This window comes from Nuphar pumila, chromosome 1 (genome assembly GCF_984573655.1).
Source record: "Nuphar pumila chromosome 1, dmNupPumi1.hap1.1, whole genome shotgun sequence".
NCBI classification, from domain to species: Eukaryota; Viridiplantae; Streptophyta; class Magnoliopsida; order Nymphaeales; family Nymphaeaceae; genus Nuphar; species Nuphar pumila.
In genome coordinates, this window is record NC_143249.1 from 12,158,723 (window position 1) to 12,178,197 (window position 19,475).

The 19,475-nt window shown below is 36.3% G+C and overlaps 1 protein-coding gene across 1 annotated transcript; it reads right to left on the minus strand.

Moving 5' to 3' along the window:
- Positions 1-937: 937 nt before the first annotated feature.
- Positions 938-16,232, minus strand: LOC149847986 (calmodulin-binding protein 60 F-like). Its single transcript, XM_090010007.1, has 7 exons — positions 16,118-16,232; positions 15,332-15,395; positions 7,332-7,402; positions 4,625-5,118; positions 4,361-4,521; positions 4,023-4,223; positions 938-1,790 (listed from the first exon to the last, which is right to left on the minus strand). The coding sequence occupies exons 1-7, from the start codon at positions 16,201-16,203 to the stop codon at positions 1,101-1,103; spliced, it is 1,767 nt and encodes a 588-aa protein (XP_089866133.1). The 5' UTR covers positions 16,204-16,232; the 3' UTR covers positions 938-1,100.
- Between the last annotated feature and the right edge of the window lie 3,243 nt (positions 16,233-19,475).

The following is a 19,475-nucleotide window of genomic DNA, read 5'->3' on the forward strand; positions in this document are numbered from 1 at the left end:
AGAATCACACTTTTTATGAGCACGAAGCATATCGAGATGAACTGTCACTATGTTAGAGAAGAATATCTAAAGAATGTCATTGATCTGCCTTACATGACATTAGAATATCAACTAGCTGAGTTTTTTACTAAAGCGTTGTGTTCATCGCGCTTCCATTTTCTCCTTGGCAAACTTTCGATCATTGCACCATAAGCTTAAGGGGAGTATATATATATATATATATATATATATATATATATATATATATATATATATATATATATATATATATATATATATAAGAAGTATACTATTTTTGTAATACTCGATAAGGGTAATTTTATCTTTTGCGCATATTCTATCTTTTTGAATATGTTTGTAATTTAATTTTTTTGCTTTTTTTTGTTTCTTTTTTTATTTGCTTCTTTTTTATTTTTGAGGGGCTCCACAAATAGATGTTGGGACCCTTCCAACGGTAAAAAATCTGACCGTTGAAGGGGCTCTAACGACTATTTTGAAACCCCTCTTTTGTTCCTTGTGTATTATATATAGGGGTGACCCTCCTTTGTATTCCTTAAGCTTTTAGCAAAAGCTCCTATTAATTTCAATAAAAATTCTTTTTATTTTGTATACCTTTGAGCATTTGTGTTCTCATTTATGTGGTGTGCCTTTGTGCACACTTGTTTCACGTTCTCATTTTGTGCCTTGTGCACACATTATATATTGAAGACTTGGTGCCTTTGTGCACAATTGCCTCTTTCAAAACATTTTTACAACCCGAACACAGGAATTTGCAACCTCAACAAATTCCTTATGCGGGTGATTAGAAATCAAAGAAAGCTTCAATTCCTATTCCATCCTCTTGCATAATATGTCCTTTTTCCTGAAGAAAGCATAAATATTGACATAATTAAGCTCAAAGACCATCAGATCAGTTTATGAAACAAGAATGGGTCAATTGGAAGCAAATACTATAATATAGCAGTGTTGTCAAATTATATTTCAAACGATTTAAACCTATCATACACACATATACATATATACACACGAATGAACTTGTCACACATACTGTGAAACACCAACATTGAGAGATGAAAATTTACACGAGACCTTATGGGTGATTAAACAGCATGTACTTGGTAATTTTCCAATGAAGTGGTTCCCCAACACTGCTCCATAAGTCGAACCCTGTTTCTGGTTGCGATTCTCATGGAAATGACTGATCGCAATGCCAGTTTAAGTTCAAGCCAACCAGTACTAGCCTTCTTGGAATTCCAGTTTAAAGGTTGCCAAACTCCAATACCCACATTGGCTTCATGAGGACTGTCATTCAACAGGTCAAATATTTCATCCATACTGCACGTACTAAATGAACATCGCAGTATGCTATCCCATGACCCTGAGTTCCCAAGCTGAACCTCTCCAGGAAATGATGAACATGAACCAGACTCGATAAAAACATGTGGATCACAATGGGCAATGGATACGGTTGGGTGGTTGATGGAAGTTGCAACTGGTGATTTTCCTGGTGGAGTGCCTTGCATTGTGTGCTCTGGAGGCATGTAATATTCTTGTTGAGGGACGAGAGCAGTGGCTCCTTCAGTCTGTTTCATGAGCATGATGGGGCTGGAGAGCACTTCAGCACCCTGCCTCTCATGATGAACAACAGGCAGGTATGGTTCCATGGAAACAGGATTAACTTCAACGTTTCTCCCCTGATGGACCAGATTCAGCTCTTCCTCATCAAATTCCTTAAAGCTGCTACAGTCTCTGTATGCTTTTCTCTTCATAGAATGCAGATTCAGATGAACCTATTTATGTGAACCAGTTTAAAGTGAGTTAATGTTACAACGGACAAGCTAACAATAAGTCCAAACAAAGTATTCTATCCAGGCATAATGCACTCAAGACAGTGTTCAATGCATGAATTGACTACCTTTTCCCGTTAAATTCAAATTGGTTTCAAGTTGACCCAGTTAACCATTCAACTGGGTGATACTTCACATTTACTTCGGTTCATTTAGGGTGTGTTTGAATGCACCCAGATCTGAGATCGTATATCTGGATTCAAGTGCCTCCTTATTTTCCTTTGAAGGATCCAGATAAGCTGTTTATGTTATCTTGGTTCGAAAATTGGATAGGTCCAACATAAAGTTCACCACTAAAGGTAAAATTTGATAGCATAATCCATAAGTAATATACATCAATTCTATAGAAACAGAATGGTCACATTGGCGGCAATCCTCAGTATGACTCTATCAACAAATGCGGATTCAAATCACCTTTATTGGATGGTTGCTTCCCAAAAAAGTAATATTACTAATAATCTATGTCACATGGGTGCGGGAGATTCGGCACTTCCAAAAACCCCGGGTGCGGGGGTGCAGCAGGGGCAAAAATGTCAATATATATAAGGGGGGTCCAGGGGTTCCCCCGACGCGGGTTTTAACAATTTTTGTAAATTTAACCCCCGTTTTTTAAGTTTGTGGTCAGTGATAGTCATAGATATGGCACTAGCGTAATTAAAAGATAGAATGGGGCATTTAACAATTTTTGGAAATGCAAATAACCATCGCTAAGCTGACGCGTGGGGCATCGCAAGGGCGTCAAAGTCTCTTATTCTATGTGGGTCAATCGTTGACACGAAAATTTGTGAAAAAAAACAAGAAAAAGGAAAAGCAAAGAGAGAGAGAGAGAGGGAAAGAGGGTTCGGAAGCCAAAAACACAAATCTGAAAGCAGTGACCAGTGAAGCGTCTCTCTTCACTCCACCAAGGAGAGGAACTCGCTCTCTCTACCTCTTCCTACACTCCCTCCCTTTTGCCGTAGAAGGATTGGGATGCGCGTGTTCGCCACTCGCTCTTCTTCAGGTCAGTGGAAATCTCCCCAATCGCACGCTCGATTTTCCGAGGTTTCGCTCCCAATCTGTGTTTCTCAGTGGTTTATGCCGGTTAGCTTCAAGAATTGGAGGAAATCGCGGGATCTTGAGGTGATCGAGTGCATTTTTTTGAGTGGAAATCGTCTTTTATGAGTCAACACTTGGGCTTCTGGATTTCAGTTTTCAAAAGCCGAGTTTTTCGTGACATTTGTCTTGGAAAATTGAGGAGATGAAACTTTTTTGCTGTATTTCTTTTTTTCTTTAGGTGATGGGAGGAGCTTTTTGAGTAGAAACCGAACGAGTTTGCGGGCTTTTTTGTCTGGACCCGAGTTTTTCGTGACATTTGCATCGGAAATTTGAGAAAATGAAGCGTGTTGTTGTATTTTGTCGTTCTTTAGGTGATAGGAGGAGCGTTTGAAGTAGAAACCGAACGAGTACGGGCTTTCTTTGTCTGAACCCATTTCATAGGGCAATTTTTTTTTAAATTCCAGGCAATTTTTTTTAAAAAAACCAAAAAAATAGACCGAAATGACCCTGGGAGCGGTCAACGCACCCAGGGTCGGGTTGACCGCACTCGGTGCCGCACCCACGTCGAGTCGCGTCGACGCGGGTACGGCACCCTGCTAGCTGAATCCCTGTTACATAGCTAATAATCTAACTAGTATTGGAGAAATCCCTTCAACACTTCACACAATTGCTACCAAAAATCATGAAATGCAGAAATGACTTGTTTGAATGCCTTCACTTCCCCAGAAAAGTGTGATAAGTGGGATATGCACCTTTGCTCCACGATAAATGATCCCCACTCTTCTCACTTTTGTGGATAAGCCGCTGAATCTAAACACATACTTAAGCACTCATGAACATTGCAACCAATGTTCTTGGTCCATTCAGCAGAGTAGTATGATGATGGTTATTCTTGGGAGATTGCAAGACGTGCACATGCAGGACTACAGATCCACTGTAAGAATCTTTGTCATGATCAGTCAAGCAAGGCAGAAGCTATCCATGCAAAGCTACTTAAATGCTTCTATGTACTGCTTGCTGCTATGTGGTATTCTCATGGCAATGAATAGGAAAGAAGAGATGTGCTGGTAATTTCATCCACTTGTGTGTGCACGTGCCTGGTGGGTGTGCAGACAGCATATGGGAGGGTGAAACATGCACCTTCTCATGATCGGAAAGTGACTCCACAGGGATGTAATGATCATCTATAATAAGGCCTCTGACTTCGTAGATATTGTTGAAAATGATAGTTTTCATGGCTTCACCATCATAGTATTTATATATCTTCGTACTAGGTTTGCATCTCTCGGCATGCTTCGTCATGCTATCCCATTTCCCGTCTGACAACTTGCTTCCAAATATCTATACAATCACCACCAGAAGAATATCATCAATGAACATATAAACAATTTCTTACACAATCATCAGGAAGCTTTAAATTTGGGGGAAAAGAAATGAAAATATCCTTAAACAAGAAGTGGAATAGTGTAAATCCTTACATCGCGTAATCTTTGTGGATCCATAACCAGACACCGTAGGAAATCTTCAACAGTAACAATTTTCTGTTCATCAAGGGCTCTATGATATGGACCATCCATTGCTATTTCCTTCAATCTCCATACCTTGTCATTTGAATCAGGTGGATCATGCTTCTTATAAGCTGCAAAATTATGAAACTAATATACTGATGCTTTTGATGGTATCAGGTATCTAATGACAGCAGTGCTATAATAAGTCTGCTTTTAAGAGAGAGAGGGGCATACGTTCTCCTCTATTTTCTCTGACAAAGAAAGTCTCTGACTTAGCCTCTCGAACACGAATATGTTCAGAATATCCAGCAGCAACTCGTACCCCAAGCCTAAATTTATTGCTCCTTGTCCATCTAGAGTTGTCAGTAAAGTGTAGCTCGCCAAGGGTGCCCACTCCATGCTTCAGGGACACCTTCAGCTCGCCTAACAAAAGTGGCCCTTTTCCCTCCCGCGCCTTTACAAGATATCTTTCAAAATGTTCTAGTGTCCAATCAGCATCCGGTAAATCATTGAAATCTCCATCTAAAATAACAATATCTAACTGAAGACATGACTCAGGCCCAGATGAGATCTCATTGTCACTATTTGCATCCACTAACTTGATTTGAATAGGTTCACCCTGCTTCCCTTTTAGTTTCCTCCATGTGAAAAATTTTTCTGGTAAACATGTCGTGAAATGAAGTTGTAGCTTTCTTCCATCCGATGCCTGAAGCTGCTTTGCAGATAACCTGTGGAAATTTAGCAATGGAAAGTTCGGATGTATTGTACAATATTGTACCATATAGAAAGATACAAAAAAAAAATTTAAAAAATTACAAAAAATAAAAAATCCAAAAATCATAGAATAAAATAGAAAAAAAGAAATCAAATTTAAGCATTATGAACAATTATACACATCTACTACTATAACATGTGAAACAAGAGATTTACTATTAAAGAGTCACATTAGATAACAAACAAAAGAAAAAGGGTTTTACTAAACAAATTATAGGAATTGCATGATACAAAAATAAAATAAAATTTAAAATAACTGAATATCATATTGTATCGCATTAAAGATTCAGGAGGGTATATCGTATCACATGGACCAGCGATACTGCGATATGCCATATCTTATTGTATGATACATTACGATACTGATAACACTGTCAAAACGGATGGTTCACGACTATAATTTGAACCAAGAAAGACTGAACTAGTTGTTTGAGATGAAAGACTGAAAACTTTTTAATCTTTTCCAGGACTTGATAGATTACCCATGCTCACAGTGCATCTCTTGTATGGGTGTGAAACAGATGGTCTCATGGGATATTATATGGGTATGAAACAAATTGTCTCATGGGATAACTAGTATCTGCTATAGAAAGCTTGATAAACATACTGAGCTTAATATGAAATGCATACTTCTAAGCATCATTGTATCCTACAGTATATTAGAAGCTAGTCGGTAGATTGACATGTGTTGACCATCTCTAGAGTGGATATCACACTTGTAGTCGGTAGATTGACGTGTTGACCATCTCTAGAGTGGATATCATACTTTTAGTTCATGTTATTAGTCAACATAAAATGCCTCTAAATCGATGCAAATGACTGCTACTTGAACAATATGTTATGTTCCTAGTATTGTGAACTATTCATTGTTTTTCTCATTCGCTTCTCAATTGGATCTTTAAGCATATGGCAACTCGAGTTCTTGATTAGCCCAATGGCTAGCGAAGATCCACTGCAGAATTTTGTAATTTTTTCTTATAGATTTCTTGGCATGTTAACAAGGTGGAGGGAAAGTAATGATCAAAACGTTCAGATAGCTTGGCTTTGCTAGCTCTCACTTGATATGGCTTTTGTTATTCTTAAAGTCAACAATATTTCGAAATGAGGATGTCATGCATATTGCAGCTACTTGGTTGGCACTATTTCTCTGCCTTATGTTCCTAGATTGCGGTGAAGATCAATTTCTTCTGTAAGTTGCATTCTACACCTTGCTTCTGCTCCTTTACAAAATTTAGATGTTTCATTATAATGCATGTGTACCTTATGTATATAGCATTAGTCAATTCAAGATAGTATTTTCAATGTTTTTACTCATAATCACAAATATCGGTATCAGCTATATCTTGGCAAGGCTATTTCTTGCAATATTATAGGTTTGATGATAAATCTCGAAAAAAGCTCGGAGCTTAAAAATATAAAAAGTAACAAAATAAGTAAAAGAAATATCATGTTTATACAAAAAAAACATATATAATAAAAGGAATAAATAAAAAATGTAAAATAAAGAAGAAAAACATATTTAAGATTTAAAAAATAAATAAAAACAGTAAAAATAATTGATAATATTGTGGTAATATCACAAGACTATCATGATAATATCGCAATATTATCAATTCGGTGATATTTTCAAAACATTGTGATGTTTTACCTATATTAGCGTTCACTGAAAGTACACCGATAATATCACGATATTTTGAAGATATCGCCGATATCTGTGACAGTGGTTTTACTTTAAAGTGTATAGACAAGCTAGAATTATTAAATCAAATTGCTTAATTTTTTCACTAGATCTGGCACTAAAGATGGGGAATGTTACAAGTCAAGCCACCAGTATTTTTCTGTGAAGCACAGCCTGTGATAGGCCATTAAGGTATACAAGATTTCAAAGACATTAATGTTTATTGTGTTTCCTGTTCTTGGAACGGTACCACAATGGCTGTGACTCCTGGACAGTAGCTATATGCACTTCATGAGATGATTGGACAACTGCTAAATATGATTTATCATTAACTCGACATTTAGATTTTCTGCTTTTATTTTTTTCTCCTTTTCAAAAAGAATGGTGGCAGAAAGTGTAGGTATAATGCCCAAGCAGTTTGGAGAACACATAAACTACACAACTGAAAGAGTGAAATAGCAACATAACTGCTAATGCACACAACAATACCTGCCATCATGCAGGTTCATGAGAACTTGTGGCACCTCTTCCCTTATCTGTTTATTCACTTCTTCTCTTACCTGTTTATTCATTGAAATGTAATAAGAAGATATGTAAACAATGAGTCATGTTCATCACAATCTTATAGACTAATAAATTCATTAGCATATAATTGAAAGTAATTCAAATGTGATACAGGAAAATGACCGCGACATGCATCCTCACATCCTTAATACAATGCCAACAATAATTAAATCATGTTTTATTATGTAGGAAAAAACAAGATCCCTAGCAAGTTGACCATTCTGAACATATCTATAGGGTTAGATTGAGTCAATACAGCTTGAACCTATGATTTTCTAACTAGATGGTATGTACAGTTGATTGTAACATATATAAATAAATATATAGATGTGTATAGATATAGATATGTATGTATGTCAGGGAATCTGATAGTGCTGCCACTGATTATCTTGAAACATTAAGGGTCATGATAGAAGCTTTCTTCATCTTCTCTTTTTTTGTCTTTTTTCTATGCTGCAACTAGGGTCAGTCAAGACTATAGAACACTTAGATTCAAGAAAGCCAAGGCAAGATTGGAGAAGATGATGACGAAAACCTTTCACTTTCTTGAGGTGGCATATAACAAATAGCTATCACATTATGTAAATAAGATTTTCCTCAGTGTCATTTTCTTTGTTAAATTGAAGTATTCATTGTAAATATATATGTTAATATGTATATACATGTAATGTATATATATTAGTGGTATTGGAATAATTTTCCTTTTGTTTATTTTTTATTTTTATTATTCTAACTTTGTAATACGTAGTGCCCCTTAGGGGCACTAATATAAAAGAGTTATAGCCGTTGGAGCTAGCCCCAACTAGCCATTGGGCTAGTCCAAGCTCTCTCACACTCACTCTCATGTATATATATGTGCGGTGAACCCACATATCCTCATGCTTTTCTTAAGTGTTCTTGCCCATAAGTGGTTTGTGTTCTTGATTGTATTAGACCATAAGAGGCTTGTATTCTTGTTTGTATTGGCTCATAAGAGACTTGTTGTATTTGTGCACATATTTGTAATTGTGTAAGCCCTTGGTGGCATCTATTTGTGCACTCTTGTATTTCATTAAATGGTATAAGAGCCTTGGAGCTCTTGAGTTTGCAGATCTTGTAGACAAGGATCGCATGGTGGTGGTTTGAGAGATCAAGGGTTTGTTGCTTCGGAAAGCTCACCACCAACATTGTTATCCTTCATCTTCTTCTTCTTTCTTCTTTCTTCTTTTTCTCTGCATGGCTGAAAAAGTTGTAATATCAAGCTTGATTGGACCAATTACAACATGTGGGAAACTGCGGTGAAGAGAATTTTGGTTGAAAAAGACTCGTGGCATTATGTTGATGGTTCCACACTGGAACCTCAGTCAATTCCCACCAAACCCATTGTGGAAGAAGACAATTTGACAAAGGAAGAAACTCTTAAAGGGAGTGAGAGAGAAAAAGCTCTCTTGGACTACAAGAAGGCTTACAAAGAATGGAAGGTTGGCATGCCAAGGTTCTCTCTCTTCATGATAAGCATGTGCAAAGAACCATGTGCCAACATCAAGCATGGGTTCACTAAACAAATATACACACAAAAGGATGTCGCATACAAACGAGACTTGTGTGACCACATCCACAATTGTAAACAAAGGGATAAGACCGTGAGAGAGTATTATGGTACTCTCACAAGACTTTGATATCAAATGACCAAAATGGAGCCTATATGGGAGACACCCAACGATACTCTTGAAACGAAAATGAAATCCTTGAAAAACAATATTTTCAATTCATGAAGGGTCTTAGACCTAAGTATGAACAACTACTGGTCACAATCATCCATTGTAAGAAAATTCCACCTCTACATGAAGTATTAGCCAAAGTATGTATGGAGGAAATAAGAATGAAAACTATGTCCAAATCCAAGGCGACCAACGATAATGTGTTGGTTGTCTCTAGACTCGGTACAAATACATACAAGCCTCATCATTTCACCAAACCTAATTTCGAGAGGCCACACAATAATGATGGGAAAAAAAGATTGTTTGTCATAATTGTGGGGAATCGAGGCACATCAAGTCCTATTGGCCAAAATTCAAAGGAAGGGATGAGAAGAGGATGGCGACGGTATATACTTATAGAGGACAAAAATGGAACCGATGGAAATTCCAAATCTATTGGAACCATAACGTTGTCCCAATTGGTGAAAGCCCTATAACCGCTTCTCAAAGGCTCGTGTTCTTCCATCACGGGCATCGCGGTTTCTTATTCCTCACCTCCTGGTTAGATTGTTTGGCTCTTGGATTCAAGTGTCACTTTCATATGAATCATAATGATTCATTACTTTCTGATTGTGGAACTAATGTTTTTACCATCAATGGTTCCTCACTTGATATAAATGGAATTGAAAATTTAAAAAAAAAACTCAAACTTTTTCATTCTTAAAGTTAGATTTGTTCCAAAACTTAATCTAACCTATTTTCCATTTTACAAATAGTCGACCATGGTTGTAGTATTTTCTTCTCATCAGACCAATGTTTAGTGCAGGATCTCCAATATAGGAAGCAGATTAGGGAAGGTTATAGGAAAAGAGATCTCTATTACATGGATTAGTTGATTATTTCAAAAGATTTTTTTATAATATACAAAATATGGATATATTTTTATGGCATCAAAGGCTAGGACATCCTAGCACATCTAAATTGTCCAATGTACCTTATTTGAAAAAAAATTGTAATGAAAGTTTTCTTGCATTGATTGCATTCTTGGAAATATGAAAGTTATTTCTTTCAAAGAGATGACCTTTTTGCTACTAAACCACTTAAATTAGTACACTCAGATGTGTGGGGTCAGACACCTATTGTCTCAAAAGGTAGCTATGTTTATTATGTGATTTTCGTTGATGATTACTCCTGATATACTTGGATTTACTTTCTTCGGCACAAATACTTGGTCTTTGAAATTTTCAAAACTTTTCACAACCTCGTTAAGAACTTATTCAAAACAAATACATCTATTTTTTGCTCTAATTCAATGAGAAAATTTACGTCAAATAATTTCAAAAAATATTTAGAAACCAATGGTATTTTGCACTAAAGATCTTGCACCAATACCCCTCAACAAAATGGATTGACCAAGAGAAAACATAGACATATAATAGAAACCACTAGAACCCTACTTATTTCAAAACATGTTCCAAAAATTTTTGGGCGGAAGCTTCCCTTATACTAAACTTCAAAATATCGCTTATTTTGAAAAAAATTATAATTTTTTTCTGGATTATTCCCGATTGTTCTAGATTAAAGACTTTTAGATATAAATGTTTTGTTCTTACAAACAAAAAAGATAAGCTATCACATAGAGAAATACCTTGTGTGTTTTTGGATATGGTAAAAACCAAAAAAGATTTAGATGTGTAACGCCCCAAGATTTTCAACCCTTGAAAAAATACGTGAAAATTAAAAACTTTTCATTCTTTATTAAAATCATCAGAACATTTTAAAAAAGGGTACGAAACCTCATGCAGATTACGTTACACTAAAAAACGAGTATACTGAATTCAAAAGGGGATAACATGACACAAATAAAATACTTTCATTCAAAAGAACGATGTATCATTTAAAATATTACAAAACTAATACAATGTCATGTGTCTGAATTTAGTGTCTAGGAAAGAAAAATGATATGCTCGTCGACATCCTCGCAACATCCTGCATCCGCGCCGCAGCTATATCGTATTTCTCTAGAAACGAATGATAGCATATTTTCTTGAGAAATACGAACATACGAGGTATTTTCTAATAAAATTCATATATATATATATGTATCCATAAATATATATATCCATAAATATATATATATATATCCATAAATATATATATACACATATATTTTCCTTATATATATATATATTATGTATTTTACATGCAAACAACAACAACTACGCCTTCATCCCAAAACAATTGGGGTCGGCGATATGAACCAAAAAAGAAAATCATTCTGGGTCTTCCACATGAATCATTCTCCTCCAATCCTTTCTATCCAATGCCATGTCCTCGGTGAGGTTCAAAGCATTCATATCCTTTTCTATCATCTCCATCCAAGTCTTCTTAGGCCTACCTCGACCTCTTTTAACTAATATAATTTCTCATTTCTCCATCCTTCTAACTGGAGCATCATTAGGCCTTCGCCGAATATGTCCAAACCGTAATCGATTCTCTCTCATCTTATTTTCAATGGATGCAACGCCTACCTTCTTATGTATCTCCTCGTTCTGAATCTTATCTTTTATTGTATTTTCACACATCCATCTAAGCATACGCATCTTAGCTAAACTCATTTTTTGAATATGATGTCTCTTGGCAGCACAACATTCCGTACCATATAGTAAAGCGGGCCTAATTGTCGTCCTATAAACCTTTTTCTTCAACCGCAATGGCATTTTACGATCTCACAACACTCCAATTGCACTTTTCCATTTCATCCACCCAACCTTTATCCTATGATTTACATCTCCATCAATTTCTCCATACTTTTAAATGATAGATCCCAAATATTTGAAACAATCATCCACCGGTATTTCTTGCTCACCAAGCTTCACTATACTCTCATCACTACTTTGTTGCTTACTAAACCGACATTCCATATATTCTGTCTTACTCTTACTCAACTTAAAACCTCTTGCTTCCAATGTCTGTCTCCATAATTCTAACTTAGCATTAACCCCAGCTCTAGACTCATCAATCAAAACAATATCATCAGCAAACAACATACACCACAACACATTTTCTTGAATTGATCTCGTAAGCTCATCCATCACTATAGCAGGGCTTAATGCAGATCCTTGATGTAACCCAACCGTTATAGGAAAATTGGTTGTCACCTCTCCACAAGTGCAGACATTGGTTACTACTCCTTCGTACATATCTTTAATTATACTAATGTACTTGAGAGAAACACCTTTCTTCATCATTGTCCACCAGAGAACATCCCTAGGTACTCTATCGTATGCTATGTCACACGAACTCGGCTAGGGAGGCGCCGCACCCGAGTCGACACGCACCGACACGAGTGCGGACACGGACTCAGCTCAGACTCGATTAACGAGTCGAGGCCGAGTCCGTCCTTGTTTTGGACTCGGTCAATGTTGATTGAGTCCAAAAACGTCCATTTTTAGGGCAAAAAAATGATATATATATATATATATATATATATATATAGCATGAGTCTCAAACATAAGCCCAAGAAAAAATTTGGTCTGGGGGGCGCTGCCCCCCTGGACCCCCACCCGCTGACCGCGGAACGGGACCCGCGCCGGGGGGGAGCCCCCGGACCCCCCTTTCTGCAAGGGCAAAAGTACAATTTGCAAAGTTTGTAAAAACACTCATGCTGGTGCCAAACTTTAGAGGACCAATATCCACATATATGCACACACTGGATATATTATTATATATATTTTTTAAAATATATATATAGCCGAGTCCTCGTGTCCAAAATTTTTAAAATTGTGCCGCACCCGCACCCATGTGACATAGATCGTATGCCTTCTCCAAATCAATAAAAACCATATGCAAATCTTTGTTCCTCTCTCTATATCTCTCAATAAGTTGTCTAAGAAGATGTATAGCTTCCATAGTTGATCTTTCAGGCATAAAACTAAATTGATTCTCTGATTTCATATCATGACAACCTTCCTTAACCTATACTCAATCACCCTCTCCCAAAGCTATGTATTTTACATGCAAAAATATATATTATTTTATATTGCATATCGAACACATGTGAGGTTATCAAAACATAAACAAATCATATGTGAGTACAAGTGCAACAAGAATATGAATTTAACGTCAAATTACGGGCATTTGGTATAGGAACCTACACTGTAGAGTGTATCGACAAGATACGAAAAAATTTCAAAATATCCCACGAGAATTTTCCTTCAAATGTGAATAGTTGGCGATCCTTACATATGCGTAAGTACATTGACGGTGGTGGAGTCAATCTATGTGAACCGAGGCGGAGCTAAATGGGTCAACTAGAGGGCTAAACCGGGCTAGGCTAGAGGGGACCGAACTGGGTTAGGTTGAATTAGGCTAGAGGGGACCGAACCGGGTTAGGCTAAAGGGGATGACAACAACCAAAATGGTGGTGCAGCTAGGAGAGAGGGAAAAGAGGGAAGAAAGATGGAATGAGGGGAGGGGGGAGGGTGAATGCCCTCTATTTATAGGGAAGGAGAGGAGCTTTGGTGTTGCCAAGTGGCAACACCAAGCCAAACAAGTGTTAAATTGTTTAACACTTGTTAATTCTTTACAAAACCATGGGTAGAAAGCATGTGTTGCAAGGAAAGGGGATTTGGGCTTGGGGTGAGACCCAGGCTGATCCAATATAGGGATCCAACCAGACCTAGTTCTGGTTTGGTTGGATTCCAACTCCTAGTTGGGATCTAGTTATTACAAACTATGTCCTTATATTTTAGTTAATTTCCTATGTCATAGGGATTCGGCTAGCAGGGTGCCCCACCCGCGTCGACGTGACGCGGGTGCGGGTGCAGCACCGGGTGCGGTCAACCCGACCCTGGGTGCGGTCAACGCACCCAGGGTCATTTTGTTCCAATTTTTCGGACTTAAAAAAAAAATTCCAAGATTTTTTTTTAATATATGTAACAGGGATTCTCCAACTAGGTGCTGCACCCGCACCCGCACCCGATGCGGTCAACCTGACCGTGGGTGCAGTCAATGCACCAAAGGTCATTTATGTCCAACTTTTGGACTATATATATATATATATATATATATATATATATATATATATATATATATATATATATATATATATATATATATATATTTGCCGCACCCCCGCACCCGGATTTTTTGGAAGTGCTGCATCCCCGCACCCGCACCCATGTGACATAGTTAATTTCTAATTAAATTCAAAACAATAATTTTATTTATAAAAATGATATTTTGTACAAGTCGTAAATGTTTATATGTATTTGATTGGGCTTGGTCAACCAGGGTATGGACGACCATGACCGGCAGGTCACTGCAAACCTCGAAAACTACTGAAATTACCAATTTGCCTTTGAACTTGTCAGGCATGTTCTGAATGCATTACAACTCCGATTTTGACAAAATCAAAACCGTTTTTTCTTGGATTTTCGATACCAATGCAATCACAGGTTCAAAACTCATAAAATAGGTCTTCAAAATTATGCTGGGTAAGATTATGAACTGAAAAATGAGAACAAAAAACATCAACTTCAAGCACAGTTGCCAGATCCATGAGATCTGGATCACGAACGCCCAAGGACCTTGGTATGCTGGGTAAGATTATGAACTGAAAAATGAGAACAAAAATAAAACAAGAAATAGGTATGATTTTTTTTTCCATGAGTGAAATCGCATACATATTCATCATCGATGTTATATCCATACATCTTTTCCTTTTCTGTCTCAATGGAAATCCTCAACCAGGGATGACCAAATCTTAACAACACTATCTTCTTAAACTCCATATAGAAAAAGCTTTCTTCATTCTTAACACCAGGCATGCTCTTAGTAAAATTTGGGAGGATTTGAACCTTAGAAGCAATAGAATTAGAAACCCATCAGATCAAGCCACATCAACCCATTCATGATAGATCTTTGTTTATACTGTAGATATTACAAAAAAATCCTACTATATAATTCACTTGAAAGTTAAAAACCCATTTTCCTTATTTAAAACCGAAATTAAGGTAATAATCAAGACCTTCCGGCAGCATAAAATATGATTGTTTATTTTCATTGCAAGTTTATTTTTTTCATCAACCCCTTGTGGCCTAATGGATGGATAAGTATGGTATTAATGTATGATAATAAAATCAACTTTTTGTTCATGGTGAAGATCTCATGCTATAAAAACATGTCAGTCCGAATCGTCCATAACTGAATATAATAATACCTATTAGATAAAAGTAAACTTACAATGTTACGGAGGATAGGATCCAGAGTACGACAAAATTCCACCAGTACATCTTGCATAAGAACACTACAAATTATTACAGATGAAAGTTAAATCATATATAGATTAATCAAATTGATATTAATAACAGAAACATGTAACCGGGCATTTGAAAATCAAAAGGATATATATATATATATATATATATATATATATATATATATATATATATATATATATATATATATATATATATATATATATACACTCTAAGTTTTAAATTCATTTAAGGCATATAAACATAACAATGAAGTATATCATCAAAAGAAACAATAACAACAAAGCAAACTATAAGTTCCTAGTAATTACATCACATCAAGGAAACAAAATCTGGCATCCTAAAAGCCAGCCGATTTACTCATCTTCTAATATCTCGATTAGAATTTCACCTGTATCTCTTTAATTAAACTTGAAATCCAAAGCAATATTCTTCTGTCCTTTGAATAAGAGCCGAAAAAAAAAACAGAACTAGACATGATCAAGCCTCCGAGAAAGGCTTCCCCTAAGCCCTTGGAAAACTAAACTTCTCTACCGCATCTTTAAAGAAAAACATCGCAATTCCCTATTTTATTGCTTGTTTGCAGCTAAATTTCTGAAGCCGCAATCGGTGTTTGGAAAGAAAATCGACCCAAAGGAAAAGAAATACGACGAAACAACGTTGAACCCCAAGCTCTCTTCAGATCAATCACTTGAAGAGTAAAAATTCCGAAACGATTTTACGGAAATCAGAACAGTGAGAGGAGACATACCTATCGGGATCCGGATTCCCCCGTTTTTTGGGTGGTGATCGATCCTCGTATTCCGCATCTGCGGCCGGACGCTTCTCTGCCGTCATCGTCGCCGAGACTCTCGCACAACGGAAGAGGAAGAAAAAGGGTTACAGGATGGAGAAGAAACGTCCTATTTCTATGCTGTATGCTGCACAGAAGCAGAAGCAGAAACTTCAGAGAAAAGGAGCATGGATGAAGGCGACTCATGATCCATCCTTCAGGTTGGAATCTCAGCCGTCCATGTGACCGTTTGTAGCCGCTGTGAATATTCATGAGTGTTTGCGATAGCCGACGAGCGGATCGATATATCGCGAGCCCGAGAGGTTCACTATGCATGCAAAGGTTAAAATAGTTTTTTTAAGTATTACATTTGTCATTTTAGAAATTTGGCGGATTTTAGAAAATTATTTAAGTTTTTGAGAAATCAATTTTTAGTGTTTACTTATTATTCCAATAACAGACTTCGGTTTTGCAAAATTATTTTTAAAAGCTTGACCATTCTTGATAATTGCCCAAGAATCTCTGGTTAAACTTTGGTTATTTTTAAGCATACTAAAACACATTTGGAAGCTCGCTGGGCGTCCGTACTTTGCCACACGAGGGTGCACATAAGCAAATGGGGAATTGAATCTAATAAACGTGATTCTGCTTATTTGAAAAAAAAAATAGCTTCTCCTTTTGAAATCATAAGCATTTTCTTTCTTTAGGAACTGGATATTTAGCCTCAATACAAAACAACATTTAACTGAATTCTCACGTGATGCTAAACCCTTTTCAATTACCAGAAAAAAGTTCGGTCTCAGCTACCCAGTGAACAACAAACAACAACAACAACTACCCCTTCATCCCAAAACAATTGGGGTCGGCGATATGAACCAAAAAAGAAAATCATTCTTGGTCTTCCACATGAATCTTTCTTCTCCAATTATTTCTATCCAATGCCATGTCCCTCAGTGAGGTTCAAATCATTCATATCATTTCCTATCATTTCCATCCAAGTTTTCTTAGGCCTACCCCGACTTCTTTTAACTAATATATTTTCCCATTTCTTAATCCTTCTAACTGGAGCATCATTAGGCCTTCGCCGAATATGTCCAAACCACCGTAAATTATTCTCTCTCATCTTATTTTCAATGGATGCAATGTCTACCTTCTTATGTATCTCCTCATTTCGAATCTTATCTTTTATTGTATTTTCACACATTCATCTAAGCATATGCATCTCAGCTACACTCATTTTTTTATTATGATGTCTCTTGGCAGTCCAACATTATATACCATATAGTAAAGCGGGCCTAATTGTCGTCCTATAAAACTTTCCCTTCAACCGCAATGGCATTCTACGATCGCATAACACTCCAGTTGCACTTTTTCATTTCATTCACCCAACCTTTATCCTATGATTTACATCTCCATCAATTTCTCCATACTTTTGAATGATAGATCTCAAATATTTGAAACAGTCATCCACCGATATTTTTTGCTCACCAAGCTTCAATACACTCCCATCACTACTTCGTTGCTTACTAAACCGACATTCCATGTATTCTGTCTTACTCTTACTCAACTTAAAACCTCTTGCTTTCAATGTCTGTCTCCATAATTCTAACCTAGCATTAACCCCAGCTCTAGACTCATCAATCAAAACAATATCATCAGTAAACAACATACACCACGACACATTTTCTTGAATTGATCTCGTAAGCTCATCCATCACTATAGCAAATAGGAAAGGGCCTAATGCATATCATTGATGTAACTCAACCGTTATAGGAAAATTGGTTGTCACCTTTCCACAAGTGCGGACATTGGTTACTACTCTTTCGTACATATCTTTAATTATACTAATGTACTTGAGAGAAATACTTTTCTTCATCATTGTCCACCAGAGAACATCCCTAGGTACTCTATTGTATGCCTTCTACAAATCAAGAAAAACCATATGCAAATCTTTATTCATCTCTCTATATCTCTCAATAAGTTGTCTAAGAAGATGTATAGCTTTCATAGTTGATCTTTCAGGCATAAAACCAAATTGATTATCCGTAATCATGACAACCTTCCTCAACTTATACTCAATGACCTTCTCTCAAAGTTTCATAGTATAACTCATGAGTTTTATACCACGATAGTTTGTGCAATCTTGTATATCACCCTTATTCTTATATAGAGGCACCAAAGTACTCTTCCTCCACTCATTAGGCATCTTATTTGTCCGCCAAATCTTGTTAAAAAGATTTGTCAACCATTCTAAACCTTTCTCATCCAAGCATTTTCAAGCCTCGATAGGTATACCATCTAGGCCAACTGCCCTTCTTGATTTCATTTTCTTCAAAGCCTCTACAATTTCTTTCTTTTGAATCTTGCGCATGAAGTCACGATTCATCTCATTAAAAGGAAAGGAGAAGTCTCCAAGATCCTGAGCATGACTTCTATTAAATAGCTTATCAAAATAATCTTTTCATCTCTTCTTAATCTTCTCATCTTTGACTAAAACCATTTGCGTTTCATCTTTGATACATCTAACCATACCTAGATCCCTCGATTTCCTATCTCTCATCTTTGCAAGGCTATAAATATCCTTTTTGCCCTCTTTGGTATCCAACTTGTCATAAACCTCCTTATATACTTTATTCCTCGCGTTTCAAACTATTTTTTTAGCTTCCTTCTTTGATATCATATACTTATCCAAATTCTCATTATCACGACACTTACTTAGATTTCTATAACACTCTCCACTCCCCAATGAGTTTTCCAAAATTATGAATAAAAGATAGGCCCTTAAATGAAACGTTCCATTTTTAATGTCACAAAAAGTAATCTGACTTCCCTTCTTATTTGTTCGAGTGCGTTGCAAAGTCCCTCGTCAACTCATCAACAAATCACAAAATATACCCAGTTTTTTTAGTTATTACATTTGGCTACTTTTTCCTTCGTCCCATAGTGACAAAAGTTAAAAACGGCAAAATCTCAGCAAGCAAAAAACTGAGGAGATTTTAAATTTTTTCATAAATCTCATGTTTTTTCAGCAAATTCTTGAGAATAAAAAATAAATTTTAAATTATAAAAAATAAATTTTATAAGAAAATATAAATAAATCATATTTAAAAATAAAAATCTTGGGAGGGTTTCACGATAAATATCTTTTAAAAATATAAATATCACGATATTTGTCATGGTTTGAAAATCTCACGAGAAATTATCATTTTAAACTTTTAGGCAATTTCTCGCTATATATCGGCGATAATTTTATAAATATCATGATATTTGTCACAGAGGTTGGAACACCTAAAGGGCTCTCATTCTGTCAACGGGTTGGATAACCGATTCATTAGGT